Below are 21,169 nucleotides of genomic sequence, written 5' to 3'. Positions count from 1 at the left end.
CCAAGATGTCTCTCATCCTCCACACTGCTAACACTCCCACCATTAACACTGTATTCTGCCTTCAAGTTGACCTTCCAAAGTGAATCACCACCGTTTTCTGGGGTGCTTACATTCACATTTTCCTGCATCGTTCTACTCTCTACCATTGGGTTTACTCACAAAGTAAAGGCTAAAATTAGATTTTTTATATTTCATAGCATAACAAAATATTGTTTTTAACCTTTTTTTTGGCTAAAATAGTTGAGAAGCCTCCTATTGCAAGCAGTCACAGGATGCCTTTTGTTCCTTAACAAGGAGATATGGAATTTAAAGCTTAAATCTGATCAGAGGAGATATCAGAAAACACTTTGTTGTACAAAAAAATTTAGAAATTTGTGTAAATTTTCTCAAAAAGCTAATGTCTCGGGGTGGGGGAGTGTTCAGTTGATAGATCCAAAACTATGATTTTTTTAAAGCTATGGATTATTAAGAGTATAGAGCAGGGGTTCCCAACCTTTTTGTTATGCAAGTAACTGAGTGAGGGGTCTGTGGACCCCAGACTGGGGACCCCTGGTATAGATTAAAGGTAGGTAGATCTCTTTAAGATGCAAGCAACTTACTTAAATGGTAAGCTGGGCTCAGTCATGGGCATGCTATTTCTTTTATGTCATCAAAGGGGAGAAATATCTATTATTCATTTAAATAAAAAGTTTGCACCTGCTACCATGAAAATGAACCTCAATGTTGTATATGGTGTCATACTGAATCTGTACTTTGATAATAAATTTACCTTGAACTTATAAAGTTATGAGTGTCCACCTGAACTGGAACTCACCCAATCTCCAAGTGAGATTGAGCATTGAACACTCTGCCCTCTGACCCCACATCACTGACCCTGTCTGCTGGAGTGAGTGGATGAATTCCCTGTGAAGGCTAATGTTCTGACTATGAGCGACATTCAAGCTCAATTGCAAAAGCTGCTCAGGAAAAGCCTGGCGGTTGCCAATTTCTTGCCAGCTAGTGATGAGAGCTTTTGCCTTGGTGGCCGCTTTATAAGGTACACCTGTACACCTGCCCATTAATATAAATATCTAACCAGCCAATCATATGGCAGCAACTCAGTGCATAAAAGCACACAGACATGGTCAAGGGGTTCAGTTGTCATTCATTCCAAGCATCAGAATGGGGAAGAAATGTGGTGTAAGTGACTTTGACTGTGGAATAATTGTTGGTGCCAGAGTATCTCAGGAACTTATCTCATGCACATCAGTCTCTAGAGTTTACAGAGACAGGGCAACAAAGAAAAATAATATCCAGCGAGCAGTAGTTCTGTGGGCAAAAATGCCTTGTAAATGAGAGAGGTCACAGGAGAATGGCTAGACTGGTCAAGCTAATGGGAAGGTGAAGTAACACAAATAATCACACATTACAACAGTGGCGTGCAGAAGTGCATCTCTGAACACACAACATGTCGAATCTCAGAGAGGGTGGGCTGTAGTAGCAGAAGGGTTCCACTCCTGTACCTAATAAAGTGGATACTGAGAGAAATCACCTTTAGTGAAACAGGAAAATGAGAGCCCCAGAGGGAGGTGGCAGAAAGAAATGCCTTTCCTTGTGACATTATGGTGACACTTTGGCTCACAGCTGTACTGAATCCTCATCATGGAACATAAAATCTCACGGTACTATTTACTAAACAAGCAACGATCATTTTGTGCTTCTGATTTCTAATCTGTGGCGAGTGGTGTTCATTTCCTAGGATGCTGTTGCATACATTGATGTTACTGTTTTGTCAACATTTACCCTTCGCTGATGATTAATGTTCACAGTTTTAATTCCTCCCCTAGATATTCATCACCGTGAACTGTCTGAGCACGGATTTCTCCTCACAGAAGGGGGTGAAAGGACTTCCCCTCATGATACAGATCGACACCTACAGTTACAACAATCGTAGCAACAAACCCATTCATCGTGCCTATTGCCAGATCAAAGTCTTCTGTGACAAGGTGTGGTGAACAATGCGTGTTGGAAGGAGCAGGGATTACTTTTGTGTTTCTTCAACTTCTCAAGTTTCCAAAGCTTTGTTTGTGAACAACATGTTTATTATCTTTTAAGATATTTTTTTGCCAATATATCACATCATTTATTTGACATTTCTAACAATGAGCTCAATACCAACAAGAGGACTGAATGTCTACATAAAGCAGATGAGTCAAGATCTCCGCGTAGTGGCAGAAACCCTCCTGCTTGCAGCAGCACTCCCAGGCTAATGCCTGGATAGCGAGAGAGTAAAGCAGTGTTGAACCAAATCCCAAAACCCAGCTCTAGAAGTGGTCATAAGGCCATAAGACATAGAAGCAGAGTTAAGCCATTTGGCCAACTGATCCCCCTTTTCATCATGACTGGTCCAACTTTCCTCTCAGCACCAATCTCCCACCTCCTCCCTGTATCAGTCCATGCCCTGACCAGTAAAGAATCTATCAACCTCTGCTCTAAATATACATACAGACTTGGCCTCTACAGCTGCCTGTGGCAAAGAATTCCCCAGATTCACCACTCTCTATCTAAAGAAATTCCTCCTCATCTCCATTCTAAAAGGACACCCCTCTATTCTGAGGCCATGTCCTCTGGTCTTAGACTCTCCCATCACAGGAAACAGCCTCTCCACACCCACTCTATCAAGGCCTTTCACCATTGGATAGGTTTCAATGAGGTCACCACTCATTCTTCTCAATTCTAGTGAGTACAGATCCAGAGCTATCAAATGCTGTTCACATGACAAGCTGTTCAATCCTGGAATCATTTTCATGAACCTCCTTTGAATCCTTTCCAGTTTCAGCATATCCTTTCTAAGATAATGGGCCCAAAACTGCTCACAATACTCCAAGTGAGGACTCAAAAGTGTTTTCTAAAGTCTCAACATTACATCCCTGCTTTTATATTGTTGTCATCTTGAAATAATTGATCACATTGCATTTGCCTTCCTCACCACAGACTCACCTGCAAATTAACCTATAGGAAATCCTGCACAATGACTCCCAAGTCCTTTTGTGCCTCAAATTTTTGTATTTTCTCTCTGTTTAGAAAATAGTCAACTCTTTAATTTCTTCTACGAAAGTGCATGACTGTACATTTCCCAACACAGTATTCCATCTGCTATTTCTTTGCCCATTCTCCTAATCTTCTATAGCCTCCCTACTTCCTCAGAACAGCCTGCCCCTACACCTATCTTCATATCATCTGCAAATCTTGCAACAAAACCATCAGTTCCATTAACCAAATCATTGTCATATAATGTAAAAAGTATCGGTCCCAACACAGACCCGTATGGAACAACACTAGTCACTGGCAGCCAACCAGAAAAGACTCCGTTTATTCCACTCTTTGCCTCTTGCCAATCAGCCACTGCTTTATCCATGCTAGAATCTTCCCTGTAAGACTGTGGGCCTGGGGCTTGTTAAGCAGCCTCAAGTGTAGCACCTTGTCAAAGGCCTTCTGAAAATTCATGTACACAACATCAACTGATCCTTCCCTGTCTCAGATTTGTCAGGCAAGAATTTCCCTTGAGGAAACCATGCTGACAACCACCTATTTTATCATGAGCTTCCAAGTACCGAGACCTCATCCTTAATAATCGACTCCAATATCTTCCTGAGGTCAGACTATTTGACCTATAGTTTCTTTTCTTCTGCCCCTCTCCCTTCTTGAAGAGTGAAGTGACATTTGCAAGTTTCCAGTCTTCTGGAACCATTTTAGAATCTATTACTAATGCCTTCATGATCACTTTAGCCACCTCTTTCAGAACTCTGGGGTGTACACCATCTGGTCCAGGTGACTTATCTATCTTCAGACCTTCTAGTAATGGTAACTTCACACATTTCATGACCCCTGACACCTGGAACAGCTATCTTACCGCTAGTGCCTTGCACAGATGCAAAATAAGTAAAGACTGATGTAAAATTCTTATTCAGTTTGTCTGTCATTTCCTTGTCCCTCATTACTACTTCCCCAGCATTGCTTTCCAGTGGTCCAATATGCATTCTCGCCTCTCTTTTACACTTTATGTAATCGAAGAAACTTTTGATATTCTCATTAATATTACTGGCTAGCTAATTTTCACATTCAACCTTTACCTTCTTAATGACTTTTTAGTTACCTTTTGATGGGTTTAGTTGGTTTATAAAAGCTTCCCAATCCTCTAACTTCCCACTAATTTTGCTCTATTATATGCCCTCTCTTTGGTTTTTATGTTGACTTTGATATCTCTTGTTAGCCATGATTGTGTCATCTTTCCTTTTGAATACTTCTTCCTCTTTGGGATGTATGAATCGTGTGCCTTCTAAGTTGCTTCCAGAAATTCCAACCATTGATGCTCTGCCATCAACCCTGCCAGTGTTCTTATCCAATCAATTCTGGCCAACTCCTTTCTCATACATCGCTTTATTTCACTGTAATACTGTACATCCAACTTTAACTCCTCCTTCTCAAATTTCAGGGTGAACTCGATCATATTATGACCACTTTCCTCTAAGGGTTCTTTTACCCTTAAGCTCTCCACTCAATTCTGGTTTATTGCACAACATCCGATCCAGAATAGTCCTGCCCATTCACCCTCAAATGGCAATTCTCACTTCAGTGTTGCTTTCTATAGAAATAGCAGCCTTCCGTTAGCTTTGCCTTTCAAAGGTGCAAAGGGACTTGGGAGTCCCTCTGCGGGATTCCCTGAAGGTTAACTTGCAGGTGGTAAGGAAGGCAGGTGTATTTTAGCATCCATTTTGAGAGGACCAGAAGGTAAGAGCAAGGATATGATGCAGAGGCTTTATAAGGCTTTGGTCGTTCTGCACTTGGGGTATTGTGAACAGATTTAGGCCCCTTATCTAAGAAAGGATGTGCTAGCATCGGAGAGGGTCCAGAGGAGGTTCACGTGAATGATCCCGGTATGAGAAGTGCTTCTGAGCCAGTCTCCCATTTACGATAAAACAATGTGTCGGCTCCACCTATTGTTATTTTTCAGAATTACACAAGCCAAAGTGCCCAATTCTCCTGTGTTAGTTGATGTCCTAAATTTTCCTCATTTCCATACTATAAGTTCTTTACAATGTGTGTTGACTAAGAAGACTCTTCCAGAAATCCGTGACAGCTAATGGACATTATTTTTAGGCTCGGCAATATCATGAGCGTTATTATCTGAGTCTATTTTGTGTCTATCTTACTTGCATATGACTTCTGCTGATGTTTAACACTGAGGTGGGTTTTTGGCTCAGTTAGTATAGAAATATCCTAAGTACCTTCTTAAAGATGAACTTGGTACATCAAAACACGCAGTGAAATGCATCATTTGCATCAAATCAAAACAAATCAGTGCGGATGTGCTGGGGACAGCCCGCCATGTTATCATGTTTCTGGCACCAAAATAGCATGTCCACAACTCCTTAACCCTAACCCTTACGTCTTTGCAATGTGGGAGGAAACCACTGCACCCGGAGGAAACCCACATGTCAACAAGGAGAAGGTACAAACTCCTTACAGCAGTGGGAATCAAACTCTGAACCTACAGCTAGCACTATAAAGCGATGTGCTAATCGTCGTGCTGTTTTTCTGTCCATTAAGTCCAAAATCAGCCATGATTTTGGTGAGCTGTCAATGCAGGGGTGGGGAGTTGGGGAGGGTGGAGGGAGGGATGGTGAAGAGAGAGGGTTGCAGGAAAGAGTGTTGCTTAGGAATACAGTTTCAGCAGCCAGCCAAGCTTGAGAAGTATTTTCCAGTCTTCCTTCATTGATGACATGAGAAACCACTCTGAGGTTGAAGTTGAAAGTCATGTCTAGTGCTGTCAAGATTTCTTTAGGAATCGGCAGTCGCCGGAAGATTACATTCTTCCATGTCGAGCAGCAGTGCGATCACTCTATTCGAGTTTGATTTTCTCCTAAGGGGTTAACTCTTGGTGGGTCTTCAGCTGGCTGTAGAGGCCGATCCAGGATTCACATGTTCTGCCAGACTTCACAATGCTCGCCCCTTTGCCAATTGCTGATCATCACTAGACTTAATCCGGAATGTTAGAGTGGATTTCCCTCAACGGTGCACGACTTTGTTTAACATGGGGAGTCTGATGCACAGGCAGCCACCCACAGTCCTTGACAGGCCGGGGTCTGGATTCAGCGGAATGGAGTGCAAATGAACTGGGCTGCAGCCTTGCTTCATCTTCACAGCCATTGTGACCTGTCGTCATCTTCTGCCATTGAGATCTTGGTGGAATCACTCTTTGCCTGGAACCCCACCCTCGTCCTCGCTGCCATAAATGACCCTACCAGGAGCTAGGTGCCAGATGGCTAAACTCCAGACAGCATCACTCTTGAGATCTCAGAGCTCACAAGCCTCTCCGTCACGACAAGGTGACAATTCTCGGAGAAGGGTCATCCACCTCTACATTTAGGTAGACAGTGTCCATGGTCAGTTTGGGGAGCAGCCCATCTGCCCCTGGAAGGAGGCAGTAGAGGAGGGCTCTGGTGATGTCTTCCCTCGGACTGACAGTGGAAAGATCTCTCTGTAGATTCCATAATTATATTTAGCTGAAGGTGGCCTTGATCATGGACACCTCTTGAGTGTCCCTCAGCATTTTCCCCTCTTCCCAAATGAGGGATAGGCCTGTGAATTTGCTGCTGCCATTTTTTGGAATTTGAACGGGGATAGAGTCTGCACCCAAGGCATTGTGTGCGTATTGTCATTTTGACGGCTTATGTTTGTTTCATGATGACACACAAGCATTGATATGAACCGGAACGTTCAGAACAGAGCTGATCTTTGTGTGGATGAGTGTCAGATAAGATGTATATTGCCAAAACACTTTTCTCTATCTCGCTCCCTGCAGTGCGATGCCTCATTTCCAACCCATTCCCAGCTGGAGTACAGGTAGTTGGTAGGGCCAGGTGAGAAGCTGTTTGACATACACCCAGTGACCACTTTATTGGGTACATATATAGCCTAAGCTATTTGCATAGTACAGTAGTAATTTTATGAATTGCATTGTACTGCTGCCGCAAAAAAAAAATCACGATATTCGTACAAGGTTGAAAGAGTGCAGGGAAAACTTACAATGTTGTTGCTGGGTCTGGAAGGCCCGAGTTATAAGGAAAGATTGAAAAGGTTAGGACTGCGTTCCTTAGAATGTGGAAGGTTGAGAGGAGATTTGATAGAGGTATACAAAATGACGAGGGGTATAGACAGGGTAAATGCAAATAGGCTTTTTCCACCGTGGGACTAAAACCAGAGGTCATGGGTTAAGGGTGAGAAGTTTGAGAGGAACATGAAGGAAAACTTCTTCACTCAGAGGGCTGTGAGTGTGGAACGAGCTGCCAGTGCAAGTGGTTCATGCAAGCTCGATTTCAATGTTTGAGAGAAGTTTGGATGTGCACATGTCTGTTAGGGATATAGAGGGCTCTGGTCCCTGTGCAGGTCGATGGGATTAGGCAGTTTAAATGGTTTCAGCATGGACTAGATGGGCCGAAGGACCTGTTTCTGTACTGTACTTCTCTATGACTCTATATGAGAGTGATGATAAAGCTGATTCTGATATCTGCCTCTGTTGTGAGTTGAAAGTGGGAAGGGGGCAGGGAGAGTGGAATCGTGGTTGGGGAAAAGGGGAAGGGAGTGGAAAGCACCAGAGAGAAATTCTGTAACGATCAATAAACAAATGAACTTACCTGCTGTTTCAAGGCTGAATGTGTCTGCACCCATGCCACCCCCAAGCCCTGGCATTCTTTCTCTGCCATCTGTCCCACACCCCTCCTGCGGCATTCCACCCTCTCCATTCCCACCATCGCCAGATTTACAAACTCACTGCTCGATTCACATTGACAAATACAGTACTGTGCAAACATCTTAGGCACCAAAGCTACATATATGTGCCTAATACTTTTGCACAGTCCTGTACCTCCTGTACCTAATTAAGTGACCACTGACTGTATAGTTGTCATCTTCTGTGGCCGTAGCCCGTCCACTTCAAGATTCGAAGTGGTGTGCGTTCAGAGATGCTCTTCAGAGATGATGTTACACATGGTTATTTCAGTTACTGTCACTTCCTGTCAGCTTGAACCAATATGGCTGTTCTCCTCTGACCTCTCTCATTAAAAAGAGAGGTTTTCACCAATGGATGTTTTTTTTTTGCTTTTCGCACCATTTTCTGTTAAACTCTGAGACTGTTGTACATGAAAATCCCACTTTTTGAGATACTCAAACCACCCCATCTGGCACCAACAATCATCCCATCGTCCCAATCGCTTAGATCACATTTCTTCCCCTTTCTGAAGTTTGGTCTGAAAAACAACTGAACCTCTTGACCATGTCTGCATGTTTTTATGCACTGAGCAGCTGCCATGTGATTGGCTGATTAGATATTTGCATTAATAAGCAGGTATACAGGTGTACCTGATAAAGTGCCACTGACAGTATCTCACCTCTGCTCCAGGTACAAAATCGGTCTACAGTATGCAAACAATGTCTGCTCATATATACAGTGCATTTGGAAGCCAAGATCTAGGTCATTACTGAGTTGTTCTCTGGAATATACATCCCTGCTTTCTTCTTAATATATGCAAAGCAAAGATCCTCTACTGACCTTCCTCCACCATACAACACTGCCAACAAAATTACAGCAACCCTTTGTTTCATTAGTTGATTTGGTATGTCACGAAAGCTGTACAGGTGTATAGTGGAGAGCATTCTGACTGGTTCCATCACCATCTGGCATGGAGGGGCCACTGCGCAGGATCAGACAATGCTGCAGAGCGTTGTAGACTCTGTCAGCCCTACCGTGACACCAGCGCCTCCAGCGATGCCCCAAGAGGACAGCATCCATCATCAAGGATCCCCACCACCCATGACATGTCCTCTTCTCATTACTGTCATCAGAGAGGAGGTACAGAGACATGAAGACATCCATTCATTGTTGCAGGAACAGCTTCTTCCCCTCTGCCATTCTATTTCCAAAAGGTCAATGAACCCATAAAGACTACTTCACTATTTTTGCTCTTTTTGTACTGCATATTTAATAATTTTAATAGTTACGACTTACACTGTAATGCAGCCACATTGCAACGTATTTCACGACCTCTGTCAGTGATAATAAATCTGATTCCGATTTAGATTTTCATTCTCATTCTATCTTCAGCCAATTCCGTCTCAGGCTGCACAGCACATTCTTTCCCTGGCAGAAGTTACTGAACAAAAGCTAGAATGGCAGCTTTTATGGTTTTCCTTTACAGTTTTTACTCCACAGGTGATCAAATCCGTTCACAACTTTTCACTGTGGGAGTCATAGTAAATGTCCTTGGGTTGATTTGTCCACTGTCACACCATCACACCACAGTTCAAAGTACAAAATAAATTTACTATCGAAGTACATATCAGCCTTGAGATTTTATTTTGTTGAAGGTATTTACAGGAAAACAGAAATGCAATAAAATTTATGAGAAACTACATGCAAAGATTGACAAAGAACCAATGTGCAAGAGAAAACAGACTGAGCAAATAAATAAATAAACAAATAATGCTGAGAACTCAAGTTGTAGAATCCCTGAAAGTGAACCTATAGGTTGAGGTGAGTGAAGTTATCCGCACTGGTTCAGGAGCCTGATGGTTGAGGTGAGTGAAGTTATCCACACTGGTTCAGGAGCCTGATGGTTGAGGTGAGTGAAGTTATCCACACTGGTTCAGGAGCCTGATAGTTGAGGTGAGTGAAGTTATCCACACTGGTTCAGGAGCCTGATGGTTGAGGTGACTGAAGTTATCCACACTGGTTCAGGAGCCTGATGGTTGAGGTGAATGAAGTTATCCACACTGGTTCAGGAGCCTGATGGTTGAGGTGAGTGAAGTTATCCACACTGGTTCAGGAGCCTGATGGTTGAGGTGACTGAAGTTATCCACACTGGTTCAGGAGCCTGATGGTTGAGGTGAGTGAAGTTATCCACACTGGTTCAGGAGCCTGATAGTTGAGGTGAGTGAAGTTATCCACACTGGTTCAGGAGCCTGATGGTTGAGGTGAGTGAAGTTATCCACACTGGTTCAGGAGCCTGATGGTTGAGGTGAGTGAAGTTACCCACACTGGTTCAGGAGCCTGATGGTTGAGGTGAGTGAAGTTATCCACACTGGTTCAGGAGCCTGATGGTTGAGGTGAGTGAAGTTACCCACACTGGTTCAGGAGCCTGATGGTTGAGGTGAGTGAAGTTATCCACACTGGTTCAGGAGCCTGATAGTTGAGAGGTAATAACTGCTCCTGAACTTGGTAGTGTGGTAAGGACCTGTACCTCCTGCCCGATGACAGCAGTGAGTCTGGGTGGTGGGGGTCCTCGATGATGGATGCTGCTTTCTTGTGGCAGCACTCTTTGTAGATGTGCTCAATGGTGAGGAGGTCTATGTGCCCCTTAATCCCTTGCCACTTTCTGTTTTCCCTGCACTCTCGTACTTCAGATGACCAGTTATTGACAGAACTACATGAACTTTCATTGATTTCCATGTAGAATGCACTTGTAAATCTGATAGTATGACTGCTGTAACCTAGGATATCATTTTTATTTTTATTCCTGTTCTTATCCAAAGGGAGCTGAGAGGAAAATCCGGGATGAAGAACGGAAACAGAACCGAAAGAAAGGAAAAGGTTCAGGGGCTTCAAATCAAGTAAATCCCAGTAAGCAGTCTCAGAAAACTCACAATTGTATGAAGTATTGATTTGAAAGGGAAGTGCTTTCTCCTGAGTGGACTTGCTGTCAGATACTAAATAATGCATATCTTCCCTGGTCTTCAGGTTCAGAAACCAAACTGAGCACTGCAGCCATGCAGAAGCGAAGTGACGCGACTTTCTTCAAAACCGTGACCGACCTAGATGCTCAGCCAGTCCTCTTTATTCCGGATATCCACTTTGGGAACCTCCAGAGGAGCGGACAGGTACAAACGCTGCTCCTGCCACGTCCCAGCAAGAACCCTTCAGTCAGTAGGGCAACATTAATATTTACACCTTGGCTTTGCAGGCTTTCCCTTGTCTGCTTGGGGTGTAGATGACTGGCTTGTAATGTAGAACAGATTTACGAAGATTAGCTTTGTAGTTAGCTTTCTATGATTAGATTTAAAGATCATCTTTGTTTGTCACATGCACATCAAAGCAGTGAAATGTGTCGTGGTGCCTTAACGACAGGCACTGTCTGGGCTGCAACCCACAAGTGTGGCCAAGCTTCTGGTACCTACATAGCTGCCCACGTCTCGCTAACTCTTTAGAACACGGAAGGAAACCGGAGCACCCAGGGGAAGCAGCTGCGGGTCACGGGGAGAACGTACAAACTGCTTACATGCAGCCGCGGCAATAGAATCCCGATCAGTGATCACTGGCGCTATAAATCGATCGCGCTAACAGTTACACTACTGCGCCATGACAGTGAATAGATTAGTTTATTGTCTGATACACCAGGGTGCAAAGAATTATTTACATGAAGCTGTCAGAGTAAACAGTGCACGTGGTACATCAAGGTCAAAGTAAGTTTAAATACAGGGATGAGCACGAAACAGCAAAACGGTACAACGATTGTGTGCAGTCTGAAATGGTGCAAAATGAAATGCTCAAGTGACAATAACAGGAAACTGTGAGAGTTCTAGTTAAGTGTATGAGGAAGTGGCAGTACCCCGCGAGGGGAGTGTGAAACGTTAATGGTTCAGTAGTGACAAAGGAGTCAATTCAGCCCATCGAGTTTATGCCAGCTTCCCATTCAGCTCTTACAATCTCCTAGCTTGTAAGTCACGTCCCTTATTTATATTTCCTTAAAAAAAAGGTAAGGAATACCTCTTATTTCTTTAACACAGGAGATTCTGCAAATGCTGGAAATTCAGAGCAACACATATAAAATGCTGAAAGAACTCAGCAGGTCAGGCAGCATCAATGAAGGGGAATAAACCGTCAACACTTCAGGCCGAGGCCCTTCATCGGGTCTGGAAAGGAAGGGGGACGAAGCCAGAATAAGAAGGTGGAAGAGGTGAATTGCTGAAGAAGAGAACTGATAGGAGAGAAGAGTGAACCATGTGAGAGGGAAAGATGAGGGGCATCAGAGGGGGGTAATAGGCAGGTGAGGAGAAGGGGTAAGAGGGAAGCCAGGATGGGGAATGGAAAAGGAGAGAAGGGGAAGGGAGAGAATTGCTGGAAGATAGAGAAAGCTTATTTCCTTGCAGTCGAGCAGCTTCTCTCTTACTACGTGCCTATCAGTTGTTTTGCCAGTTACTCACACTAGTTGCCAATTAATCTTCCAACTTGGGATGTGGGAGGAAACCATTGCATCTCGGAAACCCAAATATTCATGGGAAGAACGTGCACACTCCACACAGACAACACCTGAGGTCGGGATTAAACCTGTTCGTAAAGCTGTAAGACATCAGCACTGCCTACTGTGCCAGGGTATCAAAGCTTGAGTTAGGTGTTCAGCATGAGCTGGATGGGACGAAGGGCCATTTTGTGTGCTGTAATGCTCTATGATTAGTTCTCCAGAAATTGTGCAGGTACTGTAAATCCAGAGGACACGCACACACAATGCTGGAGGCGCTCAGCAGGTGAGGCAGCATCGATGCAAAGAATAAACAACCGATGTTTCGGGCTGAGACCCATCATCAAGACTCATGAATCATGTTGAAGGGTCTCGGCTGAAACACCAACTGTTCATCCCCCTCTATAGATGCTAAGTGACCTGCAGAGACCCTTCAGCATTCTGTGTGTGTTGTTCCAGGTGAGAGAACAGTTTGCAGAAATGATCCCCTCAAGTAGATCATAATCACAGACAAAGACAGAATTAGAAGTAATGAATGCTGAGGTTTCAAAACTGGTTTGAATTTTTTGGGTCTTCCTGTACCTTTCCCTATCTGAGCTGTTGTCAGTGGTACATATGGCACGGTAGCATGGCGGTTAACCCAACGCTTTACAGCACCAGCTGTAAGACTGGGGTTCAATTCCTCCAGCTGTCTGTAAAGAATTTGTATGTTCTCCCAGTGATTGCATGGGTTTCTTCCGGGTGTTCCAGTTGCCTCGCACTTTCCAAAGACGTACGGTTAGGGTTTACGGATTGTGGGCATGCTATGTTGGTGCCCAGCACAGTCCTCACTGATTCGATTTGACGCAGATGACACATTTCACAGTACATTTCAATGATTTGATGTTAGAAAGCTAATCTTGCATGTGACAAATACAAATGATCTTTAATTCATCTCCATGATTTAAAATGCGAAAGCCACAAATGTGTTTATTTAGACAAAAATGTACAAACATTCCTCGTAATTGACTGTGATCAATATCTGACAACTTGCTGTTTGGTTTTATAGATGTATAGTGTCAGCACAGACGACATGGAGAGGGAAGGGTAAGAATTCTATTTGTTTTTCTTCATTATGTTTTTTGGTCTGGGAGGAGGGTGACAGTGCTGAACGGCTGTATGTTCTTGGCTGGATTATTGCAATGGGGCTGACTGTTGCATCTTCAGGGTTCAAGGGCCAAGATATCTTAGCAGTGTGGAGGAACAGGGATATTGGTGTCTGCATCCACAGATCTCACAAACTAAGTTGATCGGGTTGTTAAGAACTCATTTGGTGTATTGGCCTTCATTAGTTGGAGTATTGAGTTCGAGACCCATGAGGTGGGTCTTTGAGATGCAGCTCTATAAACCCTGGCTGGACCACATGAGATATTATGTTCAGTTTTGGTTTCCTCATTATAGGAATGATGTGGAAGCTTTAGAGAGGGTGCACAAGAGATGAGCCAGGATGCTGCCTGGATCCTTAAGTAGACCTTAAGGTCCATCAAGTAGGCCTTATAACCTACTCTAAGATCCATCTAACCCTGCCTTACTACATATCCCTCCATTTTTCTATCGTCCACGAGCCTTTCTAAGAGTTTCTTAAATATTCCTAATGTATCGACCTCTCCCTCACCATGTGTTCCATGCATCCACCTCTCTGTGTAGAAAATGCTTACCTCTGATACAGTGTTCCCTCTAATTTGTAATGACCAGTGTGTGCAAAAATCTTGTGTTGTGAAATTTTTTGCCCAGTGACGACAACATGTGCACTCTGAATTTTATATATAGAGGCATTCATTTTAAAGCTAGCAAAACAATGTCAATGAGAACTTTGATGTCCTCTGGGTTTAATCGCTTTTGCTCTTGTTCATCTGCACTCTCATAAAACGTACGTAGCAGCCCTGTAGTGGGTAATGAAGGATTTTCTTGCTGGACCTTTTTCACACCATCCATATGCAATTTGCTTGCTAAATGATGCTTTAAAAAGGTAAGTTTCCAAATATCACTCCACTTCTTCACACTTACAAATTCTCCAGCAACTTTTGCATCGTGACAATACACGCAGGTAACACCAGTTTCTGTATTGTACATAAATATTTCTCATAGCTGCACATTCCTGACCTCATGAGCTTTTGGTGTAGGAGTTTCTGTTGTTTTATTAAGTCATTCCGTTTTAAATGAATTAGCAGTTCTTTTGCGCTTCACGCCCTTTGCTTCTTTGGAATTCAACACAGTGAATCAATAATTTCTTCAATAAAAACAGTATAAATAAGCCGGTTCTAAAATCTGCAGACAAACCATCACAAACTCCACATTGTCAACACCGTCGACAACAGAAACTGGAATAGGAAATGCGATTGTGTACAATTGTGAAATATACTTAACAAGCCGGCAAGTTAAAGGGTGACAACCTTTTGTACACAGTGCACTTGTAGCATATGCACACACCTTAGAAGGAACATTGCTCTGATATTCCTATTATACTTTCCTCCAATAACCTTAAACTTATGCCCCCTTTTATTAGCTATTTCCACACTGGGAAAAACTGTCTGGCTATCCCCTCACTATGTTATTATCTTGGCCATTTCTATCACACCTCTCACACTCCTCCATCATCAACATTATGTGCCGTGTTGTATGATGTGGGCAATCATGGTTTTAGGCCATGGTTGTCCTTGGCAAATTTCTTCTACAGAACTGGTTTGCCATTGTCATCTTCTGGACAGTGTCAGTACAAGATGGGTGGCCCCACCCATTATCAACACTCTTCATGAGATTATCTGCCTGACATAAGTGGTCACATAACCAGGGCTTGTGGTATGCACCAGCTGCTCATACGACCATCTACCACATGCTCCCATGGCTTCACGTAACCCTGATCGAGGGTTAAGCAGATGCTACACCTTGCCTGCAGAGGCAAGGAGCCCCTTACACCTCCTGTGGTAGAGACATATCTCCACTCTGCCACTCAGCATCCTCCTTCACTCTAAAGAAAAAGGCCCTTGCTCGCTCAACCTATCTTCATAAGACATGCTCTCTAATTCAGGCAGAATCATAGAAAGTCTCCTCTGCACCCTCTATAAAGTTCCCATATCCTTCTTATAATGAAGCAGCCACTCTGTGCAAGACACAATGATCTGTAATGCAGACTTGATGGGCCAAATTGGCCTAATTCTGCTCCTATATCTTATGGTCTTAAAAATAGAAATAAAGGTTCCCTTTTTGGCTTGAGGTTCTAACTAAGTTTCTTCTGCACAGTGTCCTTGTGAAAAGGATGCTCCGGTCACTAGAAGACGAATACCCCCCAACAGCCACCAAACAGATTAAAGAGGAAGTGCATAAAAAAGGTAATTTCCTAATCTCCTGCAGTGTCCTCTTTGATATTTAACCAATTGTGTTCTGTGGACCTTGAGTTAGAGGCTCCTTCTGTCATTGGCAGAGATGTCAATACAATCTTGTGGCACCCTGAACTGAATATTTATTTATTTATTTATTTATTTATTTATTGTTTATTTATAGTATATTTAAATATTACACAGTATTGCTGCTGCAAAACATAAAGTTTGATGATATATATCAGTGATAATGAATCTGAATATGTGTCTGAACTGTACTTGGAAGTAAGTTGGCAAAATGCAATGGATCCTTCTACAGACACAATCTACATCAACTGAATTCAGACTAACTTCTATTGAGTTTTATTCGTGACTACTTGAGAAATAGAAACTTTTAATTAAACTTTTGTTGGGATTTCCCATCATTCACAGCAGCCCTTGAATACCAGTAACATCACCAGTTGGCAAGAGCCTTGGAACATAGAACAGTAGAGCACAGGAGCAGACCCTTCAGCCCACAATGTTGTGCCACACCAGCTGAAAAGCAAATGAAAAACCCCCAAACACTAACCTACCTCCATTTCTCTTATGACCATCCACCAAACATCTTTTAAAAGCCTCTAATGTATTTGCCTCTACACCATACCAGGCATCTACCACTCTCTGAGTGAAAAAACTTACCCCTCACATCCCCTTTGAACCTACCCCCTCTCACCTTCAATGCATGCCCTCAGGTATTAGACATTTCAACCCTGGGAAATAGATATTCCCTGTCTACTCTATCTATGCCTCTCATAATCTTAGAAACCTCCATCAGATCTCCCCTCAGCCTTTGCCACTCCAGAGAAAACAAACCAAGTTTATCCAGCCTCTCACGACAGTACATGTTACATGCTCTCTAAACCAGGCAATGTCCTGGTAAGCCTCTTCTGCAGGTTCTCCAAAGCCTCAACATCCTTCCTATAGTGGGGCAACCAGAACTGTACGCAATACTCCAGATGTGGCCCACCAGAGTTTTATAAAGTTGCAACATAACCTGTTGATTTTTGAACTCAAAGCCTCGACTCATAAAAGCAAGCATTCCATAAGCTTCTTAGCCACCTTATCAACCTGTGTAGTCAGTATCAAGGAGCTATGAACCGGGACCCAAAGATCTCTCTGCTCAGCAACACTGTTAAGGATCTACCTTAACAAAGTGCAACACGTCCCATTTATCTGGGTTAAACTCCATCTGCCATTTCTCTGCCCATATCTGCAGCTGATCTATATCACGCTGTATTCTTTGCCAGTCTGCTACACTATCCACAACTACAGGTAGTCCCCGAGTTACGAACGTCTGACTTACGGACGATTCGTACTTACGAACCGAGGAAGGAGAATGTCGTCCGCCATTTTAAGTCAGATTGCAACGCCATCCGCCATTTTAAGTCATTGCAGTTGACACTGTATTGAATGTTTAACTTTGTAGTTGGCTTAAATTCTTCTTAGTAAGGTTCACCCTGACTCTGCCCTCCCCACCCCCCGTTCCGGCCGGGCTCGAGAACGGAGGTTTCCGAGTTCAATCTAGGGACTCCTGTACCATCCGTGCCAGGTTGATGTCGAGCTCGCAACTCGACCTCGTTAAAAAAAAAACACTGTCACCTCCAGTTTAAATTCCCATGTGGAATATTGTGGAAGATCAAATACCCAAACCCAGCACAGCCCCCACTTGTCCCATTTAACCTGTCTCAGAGCGGTGGTCCTTAGGACCCAGCAGACCTTGGGAGCCGGTGGAGCTCGGGGTCCGCCGCCCACAGAGTTTCTATTCCATTGACTGGAAGCGATCACGATTCAAAATAAAGTGGAAATATTAAAGCGTTTGGAAAGAGGTGAAACGCCATCGGTCATTGACAAAGCGTTAGGCCACAGTCAGTCAACGATCGGAACAATTTTAAAGGATAACGGATAAAGTGAGAATAATGGAGCATGTGAAAGGCCCTGCCCCGATGAAAGCTACAATTATTACTAAGCAACGCAGTGGTTTAATTATTGGAATACATACGTTTCTTAAGTGTTTTATATGCATAGAAAGGTAAAATATATACTATATACTAAGACAAACATTTGACTAACTGATGCTAAATAATACCTAATGTACTTGTTCTGACTTACGTACAAATCCGACTTAGGAACGGAACTTATACGTAATCCAGGGACTGCCTGTTCATCAATCGTGGTATCATTCGCAAACTCACTAACCCACCCACCTACATTTTCATCCAGGTCATTCACATACATCACAAACTGCAGAAGTCCCAGCACAGGTCCCTTTGGAATACTGTACCTCAAATTACAGACCTCCAGCTCAAATAAGTCCCTTCAACCATTACTGTCTGTCTTCACAAACAAAAGAAAATCTGCAGATGCTGGAAATCTAAGGAACACACACAAACTGCTGGAGGAACTCAGCAGGCCAGGCAGCATCTATGAAAAAGAGTAAAACAGCTGACGTTTCAGGCCAAAACCCTTCATCAGGACTGGAGAAAAATGAGGAGTCAGAGTAAGAAGGTGGAGGAAGGGGAGGAAGAAATACAAGCTAGTAGGTGATAGGTGAAACTGAGAGGAGGAGGGGTGCAGTAAAGAGCTGGGAAGTCGACTGGTGAAAGGTAAAAGGGAGAATCTGATAGGAGAGGACAGAAGGCCATGGAAGAAATGGAAGGAGGAGGAGCACCAGAGGGAGGTGATGGGCAGGTACGGAGACAAGGTGAGATATGGAAATGTGAATGGGAAATGGTGAAGGGGAGGGGCATTACTGAAAGTTTAAGGAATTGATGTTCATGCCATCAGGTCGGAGGCCACCCAGGTGGTCCTGATGAAGGATCTTGGCCCAAAACATCGACTGCTTACTCTTTTCCATAGATGCTGCCTGGACTGCTGAGTTCCTCCAGCATTTTGTCTGTGTTACCCTCTGTCTTCTATGCGCAAGCCAGTTCCAAATCCAAACAGCCAATTAGCTGCGAATCCCATGCTGTATCTCTAAATAATTGTTTTTTTAAATCTTCAAATCACCCATCTCACATACCATGCTCAAAAGACCATTGAGATCATAGCAGCTAATTATGGATGCAGGATCCTTTTAGAATTATATCTTGTGAAGACAATTTTAAGAATTAAGCTTCATTCCAAGCTGCAAATAATTGGTGGGTGTGCTTGCAGTCTCTTGTTTTTTTTAAACTTGTTACTAAATTCAAAATGTTTGATCACGAAACTTGGGCTCCAATATGCCAGTGAGAATTGGTCAATTTATGGTAAGCCTCATCGGACTGAGAGAACACCGTCTTCTTTAGGAAACAATTTAAAACCTTGAATAGGAAGATCATTATCATTTGGAAAGTTGATTATACACAAGCTTGTATATGTTATCCTGGATTCCCACAGCTGCAGGATCTCCTGAGTTTATAAAGTAACTAAGCCCATATTAATTTTGTTTTAGAATGCCGTGCATTGTTCCCTCTAGTTGTATGACAGGTCCTGACTAAATTGAGATTAAGCAGTCACTGAAATGATATTTTACAAATTTGAGAGCTTTTTTTTATTTGCCATCATAATAGATTTGCAGTTACAGCAGCTGTGTCATGCTGTTTAAACCCATTCTTCTCTTCAGCATTAAGTGATGAGTACACACCCGGGAACTGTTGATAGGTGGGTGCTTACCTAGCTGGCCTCCCCTGTGGGGCATGATTTCATAACATTACCTCTGTTATTAATCAAAACAGTGATGGAATCAAGCCCAGCAGCAGTTGTGTGATGTGTGTGTTTTTTTTTCCTCTGTGACATTGTGGTAAATCTATAAATATATTCTCATCGTTGAAATGTTTGTTCCTCTAGTCCTGCTGTACGTACGGAAAGAGTCTGATGAAGTGTTTGATGCATTAATGTTGAAGTCTCCAACCATCAAAGGGCTGATGGATGCAGTGAGTGTGACTATACGTTATTGTAATTTTGAAGCTTGAGAGGTACTCAAGTTTTAAGCACAGGGTAGGTAGTAAGCCAAGCAACAAGTAGTCTTATGCCAGCATAAGTTACACCATCCTCACAAGGAGAACCAACATGAAAGAAAACACGTATGTGGCTCCCTCCAGTGGTGGGAGGGATTATAATCAGACTTTACTGGTCTGAGGCCACTCCATGTCCACCTGACTATTTATTCTCCATATGCTTTCATTTGAGCAGTGCTTCAGTTACAAAGGCTGTGAACAATGCCAAAATTAATCACCCATAAAGTGAAAAAGACACAAGGTAGCACTATAGTCACCAATTAACTGGACTCCGAAAGCTCATACTTGTTCCTGAGTCACACTCACGTCCTCGTTTCCAACTATCACCAGCCACAATTCCTCCTCGCGTCTTCCTGGTGTGATCCTTCCTGGATGTTGGGCAGGAAGGAGTTCAGGAACTTTCATCTAAGTGAGCCTCTGCTGCCAAGGAAACAATTGGCTGCAGTGTTTGCTTAGGGTTTAAGCATTTCTTTCCTGTCTTTCTATTACCCCTGCTTACCACCCACTTCCCTCCAAACCCCTATTTGAAACTAACTCCAGTGTATATATAAAACTCCCGTCAGAAGGCTGCAGTCTATATATCCATTTATCTGCTCCTGAACTGACAAAGGGTCTGGAGAAATGAATGGAGGTGAAAGATGGCTATATGTTAAACATTGTCCAATAGAATGACTGCACATGAGTTTCCATTTTAATCCTGTTCAATCCTTGAGAGTTCCTTGGCATTTCTCAATCTCAGCTCTGATCAAGATTCACAGTAAATCAAAAATGGAAATATAAATGTGAGTTAGGGAAGCATATCAGTGCAGGGGAATTTCTATTCTTTGTTCTTTTGAAAGTACTATCTTGGAGCCCTTTAACTTACGAACTCAAAGAACTGATTGTACAAGAATGCGAATTCTACCTTTTCTCTCTTTATGCCAACAGTTATCTGACAAGTATGGCTTTCCAGCAGAAAAAATTGGAAAAATTTACAAGAAAAGCAAAAAAGGGTAAGGAACAAGTTGGCAAACTGGAGGAATCTTGCAGGGTTTTGGTGATTTGCAACTATTTAGATGCAGGCATTTTCTTAACTAATCACCTTGCTGGTCCACCACAATAATTTACTGGTTTGAGGAACTGGTATTTTTCATTGTGTGCGTTGTCAGTCTGTGTTAAAACAGTGTTGGGAAAGAATGGTCTACTGTGACAGAAACTGCAAAAATTTGGTGTCAACATCTGCAGCCCTCTCATCCTGCTCAACATTGTGGAACATAGTGTTCAGTTTTGGTTGTCTCATTATAGAAAGGATAGGGAAGCTTTAGAGAGGATGCAGAGGAGATTTACAAGGATGCTGCCTCGATAGGTGAGCATGCATTATGAGGTTGACTGAGCTAAGGCTTTTCTCTCTGGAAAGAAGAAGGATGAGAAGAGACTTGGATAGAGGTGCACAAGATGATGTGAAGCATGGATTGAGTGGATAGCTAGAGACTTTTACTCTGGGAGGAAATGGCTAATATGAGAG

At 43.0% G+C, this 21,169-nt stretch overlaps 1 protein-coding gene across 3 annotated transcripts in view; it reads left to right on the top strand.

Moving 5' to 3' along the window:
* The window catches only part of LOC140730624 (grainyhead-like protein 2 homolog), a 148,607-nt gene that overhangs the window by 125,117 nt on the left and 2,321 nt on the right, over positions 1-21,169 (top strand). For all 3 annotated transcript variants that reach the window (XM_073051355.1, XM_073051349.1, XM_073051341.1), the window contains 7 exons: positions 1,827-1,985; positions 10,570-10,657; positions 10,775-10,914; positions 13,321-13,358; positions 15,552-15,640; positions 19,496-19,581; positions 20,593-20,657. In XM_073051355.1, the coding sequence (XP_072907456.1) occupies positions 1,827-1,985; positions 10,570-10,657; positions 10,775-10,914; positions 13,321-13,358; positions 15,552-15,640; positions 19,496-19,581; positions 20,593-20,657 (665 nt within the window). The remainder of the gene's footprint in view (positions 1-1,826; positions 1,986-10,569; positions 10,658-10,774; positions 10,915-13,320; positions 13,359-15,551; positions 15,641-19,495; positions 19,582-20,592; positions 20,658-21,169) is intronic.

Source organism: Hemitrygon akajei, chromosome 1 (assembly GCF_048418815.1).
Source record: "Hemitrygon akajei chromosome 1, sHemAka1.3, whole genome shotgun sequence".
Taxonomy (NCBI): domain Eukaryota; kingdom Metazoa; phylum Chordata; class Chondrichthyes; order Myliobatiformes; family Dasyatidae; genus Hemitrygon; species Hemitrygon akajei.
Note: the sequence above shows the minus strand (reverse complement) of the source record. Positions and strands in the feature narration are given on the sequence as shown.